This window comes from Choloepus didactylus, chromosome 23 (genome assembly GCF_015220235.1).
Source record: "Choloepus didactylus isolate mChoDid1 chromosome 23, mChoDid1.pri, whole genome shotgun sequence".
NCBI classification, from domain to species: domain Eukaryota; kingdom Metazoa; phylum Chordata; class Mammalia; order Pilosa; family Megalonychidae; genus Choloepus; species Choloepus didactylus.
Window position 1 is genome coordinate 15185474 of NC_051329.1, and position 20648 is coordinate 15206121.

General features: G+C 36.5%; 1 protein-coding gene across 4 annotated transcripts in view; it reads right to left on the minus strand.

Annotated features, from left to right (window-relative positions):
* Positions 1-20648, minus strand: part of MED13L (mediator complex subunit 13L) — a 358048-nt gene that overhangs the window by 19923 nt on the left and 317477 nt on the right. For 3 of the 4 annotated variants that reach the window (XM_037816607.1, XM_037816610.1, XM_037816609.1), the window contains 11 exons: positions 20401-20506; positions 19960-20084; positions 17043-17142; positions 11843-12063; positions 11306-11511; positions 6974-7911; positions 5128-5307; positions 4311-4534; positions 3112-3304; positions 2016-2442; positions 1353-1572 (listed from right to left, as the gene is read on the minus strand). In XM_037816607.1, the coding sequence (XP_037672535.1) occupies positions 1353-1572; positions 2016-2442; positions 3112-3304; positions 4311-4534; positions 5128-5307; positions 6974-7911; positions 11306-11511; positions 11843-12063; positions 17043-17142; positions 19960-20084; positions 20401-20506 (2940 nt within the window). The remainder of the gene's footprint in view (positions 1-1352; positions 1573-2015; positions 2443-3111; positions 3305-4310; positions 4535-5127; positions 5308-6973; positions 7912-11305; positions 11512-11842; positions 12064-17042; positions 17143-19959; positions 20085-20400; positions 20507-20648) is intronic. The other variant, XM_037816608.1, reaches the window with a different exon arrangement.

Sequence of the window (20648 nt, forward strand, 5' to 3'; positions counted from 1 at the left end):
TTATGAAAGGTGTATTACATTGGTCAAGGTATACTGTCACTCAGAAAATTACCCTGTTCCCTTTTGAGGGATGAATTCTTAATTTATTGTTGCCATGGCCCAAATTTTTAAGAACTTACATTTTACTATGTTTCTAATTTTTACAATGTATACACAAAGTGCACATGGCATCTCTGGAGCTACTGTTTAAACATTTGTGACAACAACTTCAAATAAATGAAAATTATCTATTAACAGCCAGTTCTGATAACTTTGATTTAGATCTTTTAATTCTAACAAGATAGCTTTAGTTAAAGTGACATTTTAAAACAAAATCCCTAAACCCAAGACATCATTTTTCTTCTATTAAATCCTGAACAGATAGGAACATGTTGGAAGCAATGTAGTTATTTTAGATATTTGTTTTTCTTATGCCTTTGTTCAGTTATGGTTTGTTAATTTTCTTGGGGTATGGTAGGAACATGTTGGAAGCAATGTAGTTATTTTAGGTTATTTGTTTTTTCTTATTCCTTTGTTTTGGTTTTGTTTGAAATGTTTCTTTTATTGTTTGTTTTTTAATTTTTTGATAAAGTTAAAAAAAATGTATGAGTGTTAACAAAAGTAAATCAACAGTGGGGAGATGAAGGGAATGGAATGTTTTGTATGTTATTTTTTATTTTAATTTTTATTTTTTGGAGTAATGAAAATGTTCAAAGATTGTGGTGATGAATACACAACTGTATGATGATACTATGAACAACTGATACACTTTGAAGGATTGTATGTTGTGTGAATATATCTCAATAAAATTGCATTTAAAAAAACCCTAAAAATTTTTTTAAAGTATGACCCTTTAAAGCTGGGAAGGGTGCAATGAAACAGGCATGCTCCTTCACTGTAGAAAACGAATGTAAATAAGTAGAACCGTTTTGGAAAGAAAGGAATTTGGCAACATTTGTCCATATCTATGCCTAAGCATCCATTTTAAGAAATGATCTGAAAAGTGAAAGAAAATTATATGGAAAGATGCTTACTACAGCTTTCCTCATAATAGTGAAAAAGTGAAAACAACCAAAATATCTAACTATGCAGGAATGGTTAATTATGGAAAATATGCAGTCCTAAAAAATGTTGTTTTTGAGAATTATAAATAATATGGAAAAGTATTCATGAATAACATTAGGTTAAAAAGAGACTAAAAATTATATTGAAAATATCTCAACTGTGTAAGAAAACATAAGGCTAGGAATTATCAAAATGGCAATGATGACTGAATCTAGAAGGCAGGATTATGAATTTTCTTCTTTTATACTTTTCTGTACTTCCAATTTTTTTTAACAAAAACAACAACAAAAAGTAAAGAATAAAGTTACCTGGAGAATGAAAGAGTTTCTCATATGCTCAGGTAAATTATCCAGCATCTCTGTGTAGCAGCGCATCAAGCTCAAGAGCCAAAAGTTTCCGGAAGTGGAGTCTTCCTCTGCAGTGTAAGTGAATGGGTCCACCATGTAGATGACAACAGCTGGAGGATAGGCTTGGCTATCTGCAGAGTCAGGCTCTGTGGGAATTCCTATTCTCTCTCTCTCTGTAATGCTAGAGAGAGAGTCACTTGTGAGATGCACAAAATAAATTATTCAAATAAATCATTACTAGAGCACATTGGCTCCCTGAACAATGATTACAGATTAAGTATAACATTGACATGCATCATATTAATTACCAGAATGAAAGTAATCAAGCCAGGGAGCACCAAGGACAGATGGAAAATGACAATATACTCTTCTAGAAAGGGACATTTCTTTTTTACCCTCCTCTTTCTTTTCTGAGGGTATCTTATGATACAAGTTCTCATACTCAAAAGGTCTCAAATCTTAAGACTGCAGCTACAGACTGAAAGCTGTAAATTTCTTTTGGGAAGAAGAGAAATAGAGTACTTTACAGGATTTATAGACTAATGAGGTCAAGGGGAGAGAAAGGACTGCAGTACAAAAGGAGCCCAAGCTGAAACGATTCGTTTCACTCGGCGAGTAGCGTACCTTTCTTGTCCATCCTGCGAGGGCTGAGAGGAGCTCTGCCCAGGCTCAGGGTCTCCACCACAGCCCGTGTTGCCTTGTGTTCTGTCTGTAGAGCTGCCCCCAGTGCTGGGGTTCTGCCCTCCAACACTACCACTGAATCCTGAAGAAGAGGTAGTGCTTATCTGGTTAATACCAGCAGCAGAGGAAGATGAGGAGACCGGTGGCACAGAAGAACCAGATGCAGAACTACTTGTGGCAGGGTTCATAGTACTACTGCTAGAGGTGGGATTAAATGCACTGCCAACTGCAGGAGCTGCTGATCCTGAATTTGAAGCTAAAGGCCCAGCATTCCCAGGTGTAGCTTGTCCCTGTGCTGTTGCTGGTGGGGTCTGGTACTTAGGTGGTATCAATAAGCTGCTATCGAGCTGCAGAGTGGCTAAATAAGGTGCTGAAAGAGTACATGCAAAGTGTCAGACTGAATCCAAAATTTAGAATGGTCACTTTAAAAAATATTATACACTAAGGTTCCAATACTCTGATTATGACACCCATAATGTTAGCTCCACATTTGAACAATATACTTATTCTGCAAAAATGAGAATGAACATGGAACTATGTATTATAAATTCAAGATAGGAGTCTTATTTGAAGAGGAAGAGAGAATTAATCATTTGTGACATTCTCCTTTTGGATTGCTCCCATATGCCTTCATTGAAAAACGAGAGGCCACATATATTCTAAAGTTATCCTGGAATACCGTACACAGGGCGTGATGGCACATGGTATATATGGTACGATGCGTATACAGCTTTACAAACTTCAAAGATTCTGTTGGAAATCTGGCAGTTAATAATATGTCATGCTGTTAAGTTTTTAAAAGGAAAAGTAAATTAGATGGGATTTCTTTAAACAACTTTAAATAGTTTATAAATAGTGTATTTCCACATAATAATCAGTATTTACCTCAAACACAAAAATTGGACCAAAATACAGTAATGGAATGCTCATACTTGAGACAAAAGAAGCATATAATGTTGCATCCCCAACAGCTAGGGGGAGAAAGCAGTTTGCTATTTTACTTCTCAAATTCTATTCTGACTAATAAATCTCCATTTACCTAGGTGATGGCGGCAAACTTGAGCATAAAGTTTGAGTCTGGAATGATTGTCATTCTCCTCACCACTCCAAGGATGGTTGAACCATTCACTCACAAGCTCATCTGTCAGCTTCTGTGCCACGGTCTTTCCCACACGCATGATCCCATCTCGGAGCACTTTGCAGATGGGTTTGTGCTGCCCAAGCCTACACATCTAATATCACAAATGAGATCATTATTTATAGCAGAAGCCATTCCATAATTCAGTGCATAAGCTTAGCAAGGGAGATTCTTTACCATAAACAAAGGAACATTCTCCTTTTTCTTTCAATCTTACCATAGGCAATCGAACCAACGTTGTAAGTTGGCCCTATCTGGTAATTACCTTGAAACTGCTTTCTTTCTCTCCAGAACCTTCACTAAGCAGCAAAAGAAATGTATTTTTTTTTCCACCCAAGCCAATTCCTCCTAAACAAGGAGAGATTTCTGAGCACTACCTGTTTGCTAATGGTCAAATAAAGAATTAAGCAAATTCTTGCCTACCAAGGCTAAGACGTATATCCACTAAAACCTCCTAAGTAATCCCTCATAATGTTTTCTCGTATGATAACATTAAAATTTTATGGGCCATCTTTTTCATTGTTACAGGCATTTGGAGATCACCAATAGCAGAGGTTTGCTGAAGCAGGGAGTGAACTGGTCATTTAAAAAAAAAAAAAATGGTTGTTTTAGGGCAATGAGATTGTTACTAATTTGGAGGACACTGAAAGGGTGCTTACAGCAGAGAATTAATATAATGTACCAGCAAAAGGTGAGCTACCTAACTACCTGTTTACCAGTAGGAAAGCCCATATTTTTACCCCTTTTTAGAGTCAATGAAGTGAAAGCTTACCAAGACCCTAAAAAATTTTCTAGTGCACACTCTTCTTTGAGCAGGTATAAATTACTGCTAAATGAATAACCATAATAAAATCAATAAGGAAAAAAAAAAAAGAGTGCCTGCATCATCTGAAAAGATCTGGCATCCTTGTAAGTTCTGTAACTTATATTTTGAAAGCTTCATTTAAGGGAATGGCTAGGCTTTTAAAATTGCTTACACAAGTTTTCTGAGTTAGAAAACCTGGAGCTGCTCAGGAATTACTGTATCCAAGGGTCTGTCATAACTACAAACAATGAGAGAATTTATGTCATAAAAACAATTCTCATGATATCTTTCTCACCTCATATACGGCGCTCAAGTCCCTGAAGAAAGTTTTGGCTCCTTCGAGCAAGGCCTCATTTTCTGGACACACCACAATATAGGCAACATCACGGTGGCCCCCATACGGGTCCAACAAGAGCCTCTCCCAAAATGGCAAGGAGAATGGTGAGATGGTGAGGAAGTCCTTGTCATAGCCTACCAGCAGAGTGGGGATAGGCAATGGCTCAGGTGATTCTTCTGAACCTAAAAACAACATTGTAATTTAGGAGGGTGCTTCAGTGTCAGTTTCCTGCAACCTAGTCAATTTAGAAGTTCCTGGGACATAAGTCTTAATTCTGGCCACAGAAATTACATTTGTACATCTGCATGATTCTCTTAAAAGCATTTTTGAAGTCATCTAATTAAATGGTCCCTGATAAAGAACCTTAATTGAATGAGTCAGAACATGCTCATAAAAATTCAGTAAGATCAGAGAGGAAACTAAGAATGAGTTAACATTACCTTTCTGGACAATACTACTTAATTTCCTTTAGGAAAAGCATTATGATTCCGAGTACAAAGAAGCAGACAGAACCAGTTCAGAAGTCATTCCCAGATGAAAATGCAAGGAGGACCAGGAAGATGAGGAGAATCTAATAAATCTGTCCTCATTGACCCTGATTATTCCAAAGGTGTTTAGAAAACCTGACTCCAAAACTGATAGTAAGAGATAATAAGATAAAACAGTCATAAAGAAAACAATTCCATTTTGTCAGTGAAGCAAGGATTTGACAGCCAGACCTGTTCTTCAACAATCAATAAAGTCAGGAGGAATCAAACAGAGAAAAACACTCTACCATAGGTTCCACGTCCTGCCATTTTGTGGAACTGCTGCCAGGTGAGTGGTCCCTGTACATGCTGGATATTTTCCCAGGTCCTGCCCGTGCGCTTCTTTTGGATGGCATCTTGGAGAAAGGGCTGCAGGGACAACAGCATACGGACCACATCTTGGGAGGAGAGCATGCTGATGTCCAACACTAGAACAGAAATGAAAAGGAACAGAAATCATGGAGGGCGATTAGCACTTTCCTCTTTTCTTCCCATCATTTTTCCATATTAATTCAGTTATGGTTCATGAAAGAGATGCTGTTGACTGTTATAGATGCTACAGTGCTCAAGAGTCAAGAGTAAAGATGTATTTCTAAATTAGAAAAAATAATTTCAAATTTATAATTGAAAATAATAAAAGGAAAACTAGTTCAATTTATATAAAAGAGTTTAACTGTAGCATTGCTTACAAGTAGAAAGATGGCTAAGTCTGACTTGAAAAAATCTCATATAAACCTGTTCCCAAGGTTTTCATAAGAAAAGAGAACTGCAAAAATTTCTGTATTGAAATTCTATTACTTTCATTTACAAATGCTGATGTTTTGATTATAGGATGAGTGGGGAGCAAGTAGCTTAAATAGAAGTTTTTTTAAAACTTAGGAGAAAATGCTTTTAATGTAAAATATTTTCACAAAATACAAAATGGAGAGAGAGAAAGATAACCTACAATGCAGCCAGAGGCACCTGGAAACATGGCAGAAGCAACTACAAGACTGAAAGTCATCTGTCCATTGAGAAAGATAGGGTTTTGATGTTTAAGAACAAATATTTCTTCAACTAGCAGTCATCCTGGGGGTGGGTTCTCAACCTGGAATTTGAAAACCCCTTGAGACTCTATGTAAAACTGCACATATACATGAATATGTATTTTTCCCCATGGGAGAGTGTGCATAATGCTTAACATATTCTCAAATAGGCCTGAGGAAAGAGCTAAGAGTTTTAGGTGATCTGCCATGAATCTATACAGCTGGGTTCCTCACTCTTACTTTTCTGGTTGATTAGGAAAGTGGGCATGGATGGAAATCTAAGATTTATGTATCAACTAAACCTGAAATATGGTATGCTTAAGAGTTCTTAAGAGATTCTGAAACATATCCCTAAATCAAAACACATCATTGATATCTCAGAGCAAATGTTACTGCTTCGTCAAGGAAATCATCCCTAACCTCCAGACGAGGGCAGTTTTCCCCTACCCATGTTTTCATCACTTAAAATGGTTTGTAATAATATGCTTATTTTGTGCAATTACTTGATGAAATAATTTTCCAGACTAGATTAGAAAGTCTATGAGGGCAGGTACCTTGTCCCTATCAGTCACCACTGTATCCCCCAAGATGCATCACAGAAGAGACACTCAATGAAGAAAAGAGGGGAAAAACAAGTTGCTTGGCACTCTTAGAACTCAACTCCAAAAATGCTGTCAAATGAACCTTTCCATAATAGTTGAGCAACTGATGGGCCCCAGTAACCACAATACATAGTAAAATGTGATCACTGTTATGAGAGATACAATGTACTGGGAAACCAGACAAAGGAGAGAATACTCTGTTGGTGGGTAAAAAGTTTCATGGAAGAGTTATCATGGGAAAATGATCTTGAATGGGTGGACTTAAAATGCAAAAGTGTACAAATTATCAGTTTGTATACTCTTGACAACTTTGGTACTTAACAAGCGTAAGTTTTCAATACAGATTTGCCAATGAGGAAGTTTTCAGAAAATAACTACTCTTCTCCAAATGTGTTTCAATATGAAACATTTCCCTAGTTTAGGGGAAAGATAACTTTCAAAGTAAATTTGTGTTCTGGGAAACCTACCGTTGCTATGAGGCCAGGAATGCACAGTGGCACTTCTGACCAGAGCTTCATCCACTTTTCCACCAGTGGGATTATCCACATACTGCCGGCCCTGCTCCAACGCATTAAAGCATTCTGTCCAGTAATCATTATTATCTGCTTGCACCCGGTCATAACTCCAGCTTACACAGGGCAGAGTTTGGCGACTGTTACAGGAAATGTAGTCCAGGAAACTCAGGGAAGCAAAAGGTTGTGTATGCTGATTCTGGAGGAGAAGGAGAAGGCTTATTGGTGGCTCCTGGGATTTTCGGGCTCCCTCCATCTGAGGAAGGAAGGTGGTCTGACACATCATTAAGCGCCTCTCTGCAGCCTGACCAATGTCAGAATTCTTCCCAAAAATATCCAACTCATCTTCAAGGAAGAGTCCTGAATTGTAGCCAAGTTTGCGATTCATAATCGCACTAAACCCACACGTACAGCGGTACTGATCCTCATTGGAAGAATCGGGGATGTAAAGCCCGACATCTGCCCCTTTGATATTCATGTTGCAGGCACAGATGCAACAGCTGTCAAAGTTTCTGTCTTTAAAGATATTCATCACAGAATCTGAGAGAATCAAGGTGACATAGAGACTGTGAGCTTCAGGAATTGGCTGCATGGTGGCTGGCTCCACAGAGTTAAGGGGCCGTGTGGTTGAGGGGGTAGAGGCTGGTGACCCCTGATCGGTGCTGTCATATTTAACAGATCCTTGACCACTGGCTGTGCCCCCACCTCTGGGAGTTCTGGGGGTCCTGGGAGTCCGTGGTGTGGGGACAGAGAAGCGAGGGGTTGCTGGAGATGGCAAGACTCCTGCCCCACCATTGCTGGCTGGAGCAGCACTGTTCAGTGTCACTGGTGTGTTCATCTGTGGAGTGTTCAGATAGTCTGGATCTGCTAGGCTCCCGACACTAGGCACATTACTGCAACAAACAGAAAGGCACCAAGTGAGGGAGGGAGGCATTTCACAGATGCCAGAATACATACATCATTATATGTCATTAACCCAACCACGTACTGTTCATTGCCTATCATTTATGTATCACTTAATATATTCAATTTTCTCTTTTCAAAAACGAAACCAAAATCAGGAGTTCAGAGCACTGTATAGAGAAGCACTGTATGAAGAATAACTCAATACAGCACTTTCTTTCTACTTATTCCACATTGAAGCAATCGGCATCTGAACCTTTTGAGGGAACTTTTACTATCTTTACAAGAAAACGTGTTGCATTATATTTTCAGTCAATAAATTTTTAAAAGCTGTAACTTCTAAGTGGAACTTCAATACATGAGATCAGGTACTAAATTAGCTAAAGGATCCTAGGATTAAATTTCCATCTAATTTGCGATTACATTTTTATCATGTTTTGAAACTGAAAATCTTCCAGTGTACATGTTCTCTGAGGCTATAATCTATACATGATTCTAAAGAAGTTACAATCAAATACACAGGAAAATTTATCATTTTTCCAATTTTCAAAATGCAGTCCCATCTATGTTGCATTTTTATAGTGAGTGACCATGAGAGCATAAGGGAATTCTATTTTAGTAACCCATTAGCCGGTAACACACTATAATACATACAATACTACATATGCCACTAAAAGGCCTTAGTATTAAATAGGTGGTTGCAAAGAAGAACACATACTATATCATAGTTTCCAGCATGTAGCAGATTCCTGTGGGGCGGTAGGCACTTCTAGTTCAGTTTTATTTTTTTTTTTAAATCATTATCCATATTACAATTATTTCTAGTTCAGAGACATACTGGGCTGTGTTATCCATTTTCTCATAGGTGGTGACTTCTTTTTGAAATAGCCAAACACAAAACTAAACAGTGTTTGCAATATTCTGTTTTATTACTGCAAAAAGTTTTCTTGATATACCTTCTTAGATGTACCTATACAACAGCATATGAGCCCGTTCTTTCCACTTAGAAGGTATCAAAATAATGATTTTTTAAAAATATTCTGATATATTATTATTGTGCTTAAACTGATGCTTCTCCAGTGGACCACAGTCTATTCATTTGTAATTTGAAAGAGATGATTCTTCAAATAATTTTCTTATAATTTATAATTAGCTATGTCTAAACTATTGGCCCAAAGATCCATGTAAGGGACTGTAAAGAAGTTTTAAATCTGAGACACAGTGGTATCTTTGAGTATGGGTAAAATAATAATAATAATAATAAACCAGAAACCTTGATTGGTAATCACTGCTCTCACAGAGACCGAAATAAAAAGTGTGCAATAATTACTCTAATTGGACTCCTTTCAAATTTCCTGTTCAACAAAACCCTAAAATTAATAGGCAGGTCACATCAGAAGAGGAACTATGACTACTAACTGAAAACCTAAATAATTAAATTGTGCCCTAGATAGTAAGAATGGTTTATCTTGTATAAAGATTTTTCCCATTCAATTCCCAGCTCTAGATCTTGGGTATTCATGAGCGAAAAGGAAAAAGAAATTTTATCCCCTAATCAATGATGGCAGTTATTAAGCAAGTGACTTTGGAGTGCTTAGTGTGACAAAGGGGAAGTCCAGGGTGATGGAGACCACAGCAGGAGGATCCCACACTGTTCAATACGGTAGCCACTAGCCACATGGGCTATTTCCATTCAAATGAATTTAAATTAAAAATTCAGTCTCAGTCTCATTAGCCACAGTTCAAGTGCTCAATGGCAATGACACAAGTAGCTACATTACTGGATGATTCAGGTATCAAACACTTCCTTTTCATCACAGAAAGTTCCACTGGACAGAGCTGGTCTAGAATACAAAGAATCTTTGGGATGGCAAATGATAGATTCAAGAAATCTAAACAATGATCTAAATTATTTAAACCATTATGCAGCAAAAGGTTGCATGGGAATCTTGAAGAGCCTGTATATGTAAGAGATAAAACTGTCAAATGGGTTCCTGAAGCTGCTGCATCATTCATCTGCAACTGAGTGTGTGAACCACTTGGGTGCTGGATGCTCCAGTTGTGCAGTACCAGGACCTACTTATAAAGCTAAAGTACAACTGGACCAGAGCAGCAGAAAACAACTCAGGCACTCACATCCAGAGTGCTAGTGAGCATACTCTTTCATATTGCTGGGGTTTAATACTTCCACAGTACAGTTTTTGGAGCCTGTCACAAGTCCTGTGTGGGAAGATTATGTCCATTTTAAAGAAGGGAAGACTCAGGTAAAATGCTATACATGGAATAAACAAACAAACAAACAAACAAGGCAAGAATTTGAGTCCTGTATCACTAGCTGTACCTTCCCAAGTCTAGGATGCTTTTATACCACTTTTCTGTCAGTTTGTCTTTCTGATACGCATTGATTGCATCAAGAATGTTTTGTAAGAGATTACAAACATGTAGCCCACAGATTACATCTGGACCACATATTCGTCTTACTTGCTCCTGAAGTTTAACTTTCAATTAACTTCCAACATTTAAAAAGGAAAAATTTATGTAAAAACCCAGATTTCCAACCTCCCTCAAAAACAGAAAGATATGATTACAGTGAACCCATTCTCCTACACAACCACACTTCACCACAACTGAATAGCAAATGTCCCTTTACATGGGGCACAACCTCTACAATTCATCAAAGATTCCATGTACTCCTACTGTCCCCCACAATGATGCCAAGTATCAGCTATGCTTTTACCCCGTCCATTTCACTCACAAATACTGTTTACCTGCCACCAAGAAAAATTTAAATTTGTGGCCATTTGTTTTATACCATTTAAACTACTTTTATTAGGAAATTATGAATCATACGGGAAATTGATTCTACATGGTTGATATAAGTACTACAATTTTGGACATTATGAAATGCGTTCAAGCTACCATGAAAACCTTTTTTTCCTTCCCTCAAACCCTATCACCATTTGTTGCTGCTTTCTTATTTGACATGGGTTCAGTAAACAGAGAAATATCTATATTAATAATACTTCATTTTAAAGTGCTTTGAAGAAACACATTTGAAATCATCCGTTTACATAAAACAATGTATTTTCTACCGCCCCCTCCCTAATCAAGGTAGCACCTATATACCAGCTCCAATCAAGTGCTAAATTCTGTGGAAGACACAGATTTTGCACTGCATGAACACAAATGCTTGGTTCTCTATAGAAGTAAATGAAATACAGTTTAGGAAAAATGCACATTTTCAACACAAAATAATGTGCACAAAAACATGAACTGCCAATAAAGGAAAGTTCATATGTTATGCTACTGTCGTCATTTAAAATATTTAGATAAGTTAAAAATCACATTAAATATGGGTAGTAATGACACAATCCCCGTGCATACTTGTAGCCATCTCTAATGAAAGTGGCTGAAGGTGGCATGGGCAGCTGTTCAATTTTAGGAGGAATTGCCCACGAAGGCCGAAACAGACAGGCATCAGGTATCTTCAGAGGTAGCAGGCACTGGCTCGGCAACATCTTCAGTGGAGCAAACATTGAGGAGCCCACAAAAGGTTGAAAGGTTGGAACTTTGTGCACATATGAAAAGTCCTGTGACAACAAAGTGAGGTTGGCGTTAACACTGGTAAACTACTTAGGACACACCACAGATAAACAATGCTATCATAAAAATAACAAACATGATTATAATTCAATATTTCTCTTATCTAATCAATAGAAAAATATAAATTCCAAAAATTTTAATTAATAAAAAATACACAATCATTAAAATACCAAGTGATGTGCATCACGATCCAAAATTCAAAGTATCCTCAGAAACGTGCATATATATGGCATATGCATAATACCATTTTAAAGAAGATGTTTATGAATCCACTTGGAAATCACCTTGCCTTGGGAAAGTTAGTGTACTGGCAATTACCTTTATTTCCTCTGGTTTGGGACTTCCTAATCCATCTTCCACTTCCATTTTGAACTCCGTGAGCTGTGTTGAAACCATACTGACCATAGGGCTCTCCATCATGCCTAATGCTGTCACTGTCTCTGAACTGATTCCATCTTTATAATTCATCACGGGAGAAAAGGCAGGGTGCTGCTCCAATGATGGAGGCGTGGGGAACATCCTTTGAAGGTCTGCAACTGCTATAAAATAAAAATAAAATACCATTTCTTTTAAAAGCTTGGACTTTTTAAAAATCCCAATTTACAGCCAGGCACTCTATTTGTCACCAAAAATAATGCTCTTTGGTCACATCGGCTACATAATAGAATATAAACAATGGAAGTCTCTAAGAAGAGGGCCATTAGCAGAAATTTATCCTTCTCTGGAACTTTGACATTATCCTCTTGTTGCCTTATGATTTGTTTTCACATTAATTAAGTGAACAAAATCTACATAACATTTTTCTTCCAACATCTGGTTTGGTAGTTTAAGGAGATGAACTAAGTAGAAACTGGGAGTGATGAAATGCAGTGACCACTTTATTAAAAGTTCTATCCCTGCTTAAAAGTATGTATAAAATATTTCAGAATTATATAGCAAATATTACATTGAAAATCCATGAATGATAACATCTGGCATATATATTACAAACCACAAGAACCGCTTGGAACCAGAATAGTGTTTTTTATGTAGTAAGGTTGCTAAGCTAGTTTGACAAACCCCCTATATTCACAGCTTCTCTTTTGGGGAAACCGCCCCATATTCTCTTTCCGGAATGACATTAAATTCAAACTTATATTTAGGATTAATAATCCTACCTAGAACCAAAAGGCAATTTATTGAAAATCAAATGAAAAGAAAGCTTATCCTTTAAAAAATGGTTAGAACATTGATTCTCAACATTTTTTTTTTAATCACTTTAGTATACCTGGGATAAACACCATTAACAGTTGCTCTTTAAGACACTGATTTTTAAAGGAAGGATATATGTAGCAAAAGGCAAGTTGTGGTTATAATATGTGGCCACTAGGTGGTGACCTGTGCAGCAAATGTATTCACAATTTTAGAGCCACAAGTTTAGTCAGTTGTTTGGAATCCCATTCCATGTCCCAACTTCCCATCATATTGTTCTTTCTAGCAACTTCAACATCTGAACAGCAGAATAGTAACCACTGAATAGACAAAGCTCTAACTTCTAGCACTGAACCAAACTAATAAAGAATAACTGTGCCATGCTCTGCCCTGGAACAAAGTTTAAAGCAGAGCTGGTACAAGGAAGGAGCAGCAAGCTGGGGTTTACCATCCAGATGCCCCTGTCCCAGACCTGCTATGATCAGCCCACTTCCTCCCGTGGGGTCTCAGTTCCTTCATCTAAAAGAGAAGGCTTACTACATGTGTGATTATCAATGGGCTTTCTTTTCTTTTCTTTTTTTTTTTTTTTTTTTTTTTGTGGGAGTAGAGGAAAGAACTTCCATCCACCTCAGCCTATGAAGGCAGAAAAAAGGTGAGAACCTCTGGATTCGATGACCTTTACCATGCTTCCCGGCTAAGCAATTACAGCATGCTAAATCATTTACCCTATCCTGGCCTGAGGTGCCCATCTGTAAAGCAGGGGAGAGAGAGCCCGAGTAGTCAGAGTTCCAGATCCCAACTTCTATTTCCATCATAGCAGCTCCACTTCTATTTATTTTCTATAACTGGATTCTGCATAAGATTTTATTAGGCAAAATGGTACCTGCTGCTTACAAACAAACTCCTTAAAAACCCCTAGTTGATCTTTAAGGAAGGTACTTTCTTGCTATGAGAGTATTCTACCTTTAAGCAACTTAATAATTTGTAGAACTAGAGATATGAGTCAAGCCAAGCAAAACATGGAACTACAATAGAACCGTGTGAGACACTAAATAATTGATAAATTTCTGAGGTGGAAAAACAGGTCTTCAAATGTAGCAGCAACCAGATCATTAAGTTTTCTTTAAAACAAAACTGAAGATGCTGACATACACTTAGATTACACTTGAGATACAGCTATCACCTTTAACCTTAAGCCTCTTCCTATTTCCCCAAGCCAAATAACAGCTACTAGTCAATTTTAATATAAAATTAAATTATAATTTTTTTAACTATACTTCTGCTTTATGAAATTTTCAAATACACATTGCATGATAGTTCCTAATCACCCATGTAGATCTTTGGGAAAGAAACAGATTATTATATAAATTCTCCAGAGTTAAAATGACCATGAGCTTAAACATAGCCTTTATTTCACTTACAAGTTTTTTGGTTGTGGTACAAAATTTTACCAAAAAACAGTTCCCTTTCATTAGTTTTTAAATGCCCTCCAAGAATGTAATACAGGCATTTTCTACTTTGGAAAACTTAAATTCTTTGATGCTACCTAAGACAGTCATATACCTCAATGTTCAAAGCCTCAGCCATCCTAATCATTTTTATCAAAGTTAAAACAGAGCACACACACAAAAAAATGCATGGATAAAATGAGATTCCACCTTGATATTCACTTTAAAAAATGGTCTCCATCACTCTTATTACCATATATTCCTAACCTCTACAGCTTCAATATAAATAGTATCTACCTGTTTTTTGTGCACAATACGCACAGAAGTGAATATTTCCCACACATATCTAAACAGTCAGTATGTGATGGGATCAGCATTGAGTCATGCCCCGCCCCCCACCTCCTAGCTGTGGTTTAAATGGACAAAGATGGAAATACTGCTAATTTACAGGGAATTTCTAAAAAGAGATGACCCTAAACAAGTTTTGCAATGATCAAAGGGAACTGGACTCAAAGTAATTAAGGCAGAAAGAAGATTCAGAAAACACAGAGAAATATTTTGGTCTTCCAAAAAAGAAAAACATGGTTTGCCCGTGCAGTTTTCTTCCTAGAAAATGTCTAAAGTGAGGGACAGACAGCTCCCAGAGTGGAGAGCAGTTGAGCTGGCTTGCCCACAATGTTCCACTTACTTACACCTGCTCTATACGTCAATAGCCACTGCTCTTCAGCTGGAACTCATTAAGGATACCAACCATTTCCTACCCTACATCTCAAAAGAAGTTCACGTATAGGACTGAAGCACTCCAAAATAAGCACCATCAGTGATTTCTCAGTATTCTCCCCACCCCAGAGTTCCTTGCAAATAATAATTGCTCTTGTAGAATAAATAAACAAAGCAAACTCAAAAATCCAACTCTTTCACTTTGCCCCCTCAAGGACTCAAACTTCAAGTTGATTCAAAGGTAAAAATTCTATGATCCTGAAGATAAAAATTCATAAGCAACTGGCTAATAACAAATTTAAGAAAATGAAAACACTTCTGTTTTTATTACTTTACTATACCTTACTAGTACCTAGATTAATGCTAAACAAAACCTAGTTGTTAGTTTGTTGCCTCCTTCCTTACTGCATATCACAAATGCTTGTCCATATTGAAGATGTGCTGCATGTATAAAATACACACCATATTTCAAAGCCTTAGTGCCAAAAAATAATGGAAAATATCTCAACAATTTTTATACTGATTACATGTAGAAACAGTAATATTTTTGATCCATTAGGTTAAACAAAATATACTGTTAAAATTAATTTCACCTGTTTCCTTCATTTTTTTAATGTGGCTATTAGAAAATTAAAATCACATGTGATCTCACATTTCTATTGGACAGTGCTATTCTAGAAATTACATTTTACATTACAGCTTTCTTCCTACCTCAATGTCCAATAGAGCTATGGCAGAAATGAAAACATCTTGCCAGGGTATTTTCACTGTCATTACTTGAGAGGAGATACTTTGTGGTATGTGCCAACACACCCACTAAACACATATTTACACACACTTGCACACACTTTGCAACAATTAAGATACTCTTGACTCTTGTAATATCTGGATTTTCCTGGTACTAATATATCTGTGCTGTATTCATTAATTTTTATAACCTATACTCTGTCATAAAATTTTGAGTAGCTTTTCTTTGAAACAATTCCATTTTGAATAAAATGAGAGAAAGGAGAGAGTACACCGTACTACTTTACTGAGCAATGACACTAACTAGCAGGTTGGTTGGTGAGTGAATAATCTTAGTCAAGTTACCAGACATTTTAACAATGCTACTTATCCCTTTAATGTCAAAAAGGGCAAAGGATTAAAAAAATCAAGAAAAGGGAAAAATTTCCCTCATCTGACCTATTCTATTTGTATCCATTCTAATATACAGTTTCTTTTAATCTGTGAGTTCCATGTTTGTAAAATTCTGCAGTGCAGAGTAATAAGAAAAGAAAAATGTTTAATTAAAAAAAACTATAGCAACTGGCTGGCTATCATTATTCATTTTCATACGTGTCATGCATGAGAAAGCTTTGCAAATTTTTAAAAAGTTATGGATCCACTAAAGCTGTCAAAATCCAATCTCTGTATACTTCACACTTCTATATGAGTAAATCAGCACTACATTTATAGGTTCATAAAACTTTTTGACTCATCCCTATGACATGGTAGTTTTCCCCGTCAATTTGTTCTCATTACCAGTTGAAGTTAATGAGAAGGTATTAAAGCATGATTTCCAATGGAATTATGTTTCTGCTTCAGAATGTCCACATAAGCTACTATGACTTTCTTTTCTCTTGTAAAATAATGCAGTTTCTTAGGGTAAAGAACATACCAGAAGAAAAGATGTTTGTTTCGTATCAGCATGCATAATAAATCTACTTGATCCCAGAAGGAAACAAAAACTTCAATATGAATTTGAAAAAGTCCACTGAAAACTGTTTATTAAGCTTGTGTGAATTAAATTTATGAAGACTGAAATATTTTACACAAGCTCTCATCATGGAATATCTCCCTGAAAATCACTTGTACAGCATTTATTCTATCAAGAGAACATAAATGAAACACATGTTTTTCCATATTTTAAACAATAAAAGTTAATTCTTAATTTGAAAACAAAGGAAAAGGAAAACAAATTAAGATGGTCTCTGTGTATGAGAAGCTGCTTGTCATCTCAGGAATACCAACTTATACAAGTTTTAGTTCATGGATAGAATTTTGTCAAAAGAAAATAAAGAGGAGAGGAATCTCAGATGAAGCAACAGTGAATATGAGAACTATTATGTGTAAGATCTAGGCAGCGAGTCAAATCTCCATCAGTTTCCTCCCCTTACTTGGCGGGTAAGGAACAGCAGTTCTTCCATCTTTCCCAAGAGGTCGGTCTTCTGTCCCAGCTGTAGGCATTTTTGATGAGCGCAGTGCAGGTGACACAGCCTAAGAACAGACTGGTATTATTATTATTACAAAAGAGTAACACATTTGTGTATAAGTAAGCCAGTAGTCAAATATTTCTCATTATACTGATACATAAAAATAAAGGAAAGATACCACCTCACACTGTGCTCACTGGGTAAACTTACAGAAATACCAGCAAATGGTGAAACAAAGAGATGATTACAAGCTTATCAGGCATGAGAAAGCAAGTGATGATTGAGTCTTTTTTTTTTCCCCACATGGATCTGTTGACAGTAGACTGTGCCATCAAAGCATAGCCTACAGACCTGAAGCAATTGTTCCCTCCCAGGTCATTAGAAGTTTCACTGGACACGATGATTACATTAGGGTGGTGTTTCCAGCAGTAACTGGCAATCTGTCTGGTTATATCTTTCTGTTTCGAGGCAGGGAGCTAAAAGAGATGACCAGAATCCTTCCAAAGATAATATTATTTTATTTTTTACCATGACAAACCATATATCTGCTCTACCAGTTTCCATAGCGACTGTTCATCTTCACACACACACAAAAAAATAACCTTATCTCATAAAATTACTGAAATACACAAGAAGGTTTCTCTTTGATTCTGTTATTCAAAATGAGTGAAGTCCCTTACTAGGCAAGATTATCTTTAAGAACTCAAATGAACTGGTGTTAAAATAAAATATTCAGATTTTAATATAATAAAGCAAAGCAAAAATAAAAAGGATTCTGAGTAACAGAATGCCTTTTATTTATTTGTTATAAATGGTGTTATAGTGTTGAAAAGTAAAATTAATTCAAAGATATCTGAGATGAAAACTTGGCCAAAAGCCTCCCAATTCCAGTTACCAGTAAGATAAATCAGTAAATTATTCTAAGGTAAACTGTTCACTTTTCAGAGGAGAGTAGAAATATTCATTTCAGAGGAATCAAAATCAGGTTAACAATGTCCAACTGTCCTCTGCATATTACTTATGTAGAATGTTACTTGCAACATTGCTAAAAATTCATCACAAAAACTTAAATTTTTTTATCTAGTCCAATAGTCAATCATAATATAGACAGAGAATAACGACAAGGGATCAGAGCAGAGATAAGCAATCACTAGGGATGGTAGCTGTAAATAGTACTAGGCCACTCCCTACTGCTTGCCTTTTTTCTTTTCTATCTTTTCCCCGTCTCCTTCTTCAATCTGTAATCATACTTTGTTCCCACCACCATCACCACCCAAAGTACCCATCCTAACTCTCAAGATATTATAACAAATATTAGGCAATTCTTGGCTTTAGGGAGATAGCAGAGTTCATAAAGGATCTCCAGTGCTTGGATCAACAACAAGGAAACTTCTCATTTCTTCCTCCAAAGCTTTTTTTCACATTGCCACATCCTTTTTCTTCATGCAGCCACTACCTGAATTCAGGTCTTCATTTTTTCAATACAACAAAAGTTATCAAATAGCACTTCTGCTTCCAGTGTATCAGACTGATAAAAAATTGCACTCACTTCTACCAGGCCAGTTCTATGCTCAAGAGGCCTCCAGAGGAACACATTATCAGAACAGTTTGAAGACCAAAGTCTTAAGCCAGGCCAAAAATCTCCCTAACTCTATCTATCTCTACCCACCACTGGAATGCAGACCAATGGTCTGTTCATTATCCCCCGAAGTCCATCTAATTCATTCTTCTTGCTTAACCAATGCTCATTCCAGGCTCAAACCAATGTCCCTTCCCCCACTTCTCACTGACATCAGTCTTTGCACACTGCAAGCCAAATCCACTCTTCGAGGCCATTATGATATCACCATCTTCTAAGTACCGTACCTGTTAATAATAATGATATATAATATCTGCTAATCAGATACATTTTATTTTAAAGTGAGAATGAGACTTTGAAATCTGATTCCTATGTAACCTTCAAGCATTAACTTAAACACTGCTTTCCCTGTCACTTTGCACTCATGGCAATAAGTATATTGTAACTTTATTTATTATTTCTCTTTAAATCGGTGAGTATCTAAGTATAAGGGCTTTAATTTAACCATATTTATAACCTGGATGGTATGGTTAGCCTTAGGACCTCCCACAAAGGAAATGACCACTGAGTGATTAATAAATGTATGTACAATGGATGGATTGGGAGGGAGATAAATAAATGAAAGAAAAACTAATAAACTGACTTCTACAAAAAGAGGGCCTATCTTACCCATCTGTAGGTACCCCAGAAATAATGGGCATCCATAATGGCTAGGTACAGAATTGATTAGGAGGAGAAGAACTCAAATATCTTCTTTAGTTCAGCTGTTGTCCAAAGAATTACAATTCTTATCTGTCACTTATTTTCATATGATACCTTGTATTATTTAACTTCTATATGCATAAATTCAACTCCCCTACTATGAAGGCATGTTCCTAAAAGTACAGAACATACTTATGTATTGTATATCTCTCAAAATGTAGACTGACCTCTGACTTAGATGAATAAAAACAGTTACATGGGATTTACTTTCAAAAATGGACCTGGAGTGACTACATAACACACTGCTATCATTCCCATGATATTCAGAAGAATTTATTAAAATAAATGTGAAAGATTTTAATATTTATAATAGGAATAACACCAATGATAAGCCACTAATAAACAAAACTCAACAGGTGTTAACTACTACACTAATAGCTTTTAGAATCTTTTCAAAGTATACAAATATTTTTGAAGAACATTCAAGGCCTGAAATAAGACCCCCAAATTCAGTGGACCAAATTATAAAGAAATACTGAAGCAATATCATAGTGTCCTCCCTTTTAGGGAAAGTTTTGTATGTAGCTATGACAGACTCACCCCAAGTTCATCATCATCAGAATTATCAAAGATGTTGTCTAAGTCATGCAGGGAAGGTGCCAAATCTGTCACCTGTGTAAGGCTACTGGAGCCAGCTCTGCCAGCAGCATTATCCTGCCGGACATCTGTGGAAAAGGAGGCAAAAGAAACAGAATGAGCAACTTCATCACAGGAGAAGGAGTGAAGGGAAGACACACATCTCAATGAACAAGACCTGCCTGTAATTTTTTTCCTATGTTTTTAATTAAATTTAGAGACAATTATTTCCAAATATGTTCATTAGTTTTGAAAGGTACTGAAAAACTAACCATGAAAAAAATATTAGAGATGAGATCAAATTATTGCTATTACAGTTAAGAATATAATTCTAAATTGGGAAGGATCTCCCTTGCATTTTATTTTAGCAACAATCCAAATGAGGCAAATAATCATTGTACACACCTGTTTTAGTAGCAGAACTGAAAATAGACATGGCATTTTTCCCATCAGGCACCGGCGTGGAATGACCTGGTGTAGTGACATCCTTGGTACCAAATCCATCCTCTGACTGTATAATAAATTCAGCCAAACAAAACACATGAACACCAACCCAAAGTATGGAATATGAGGGAGAACACAAAGAATTAGAGGGTAGAATGGAAATTGTTATGAGCATAAGTATGATAAACCATGGTCTATGCAACCAGAGG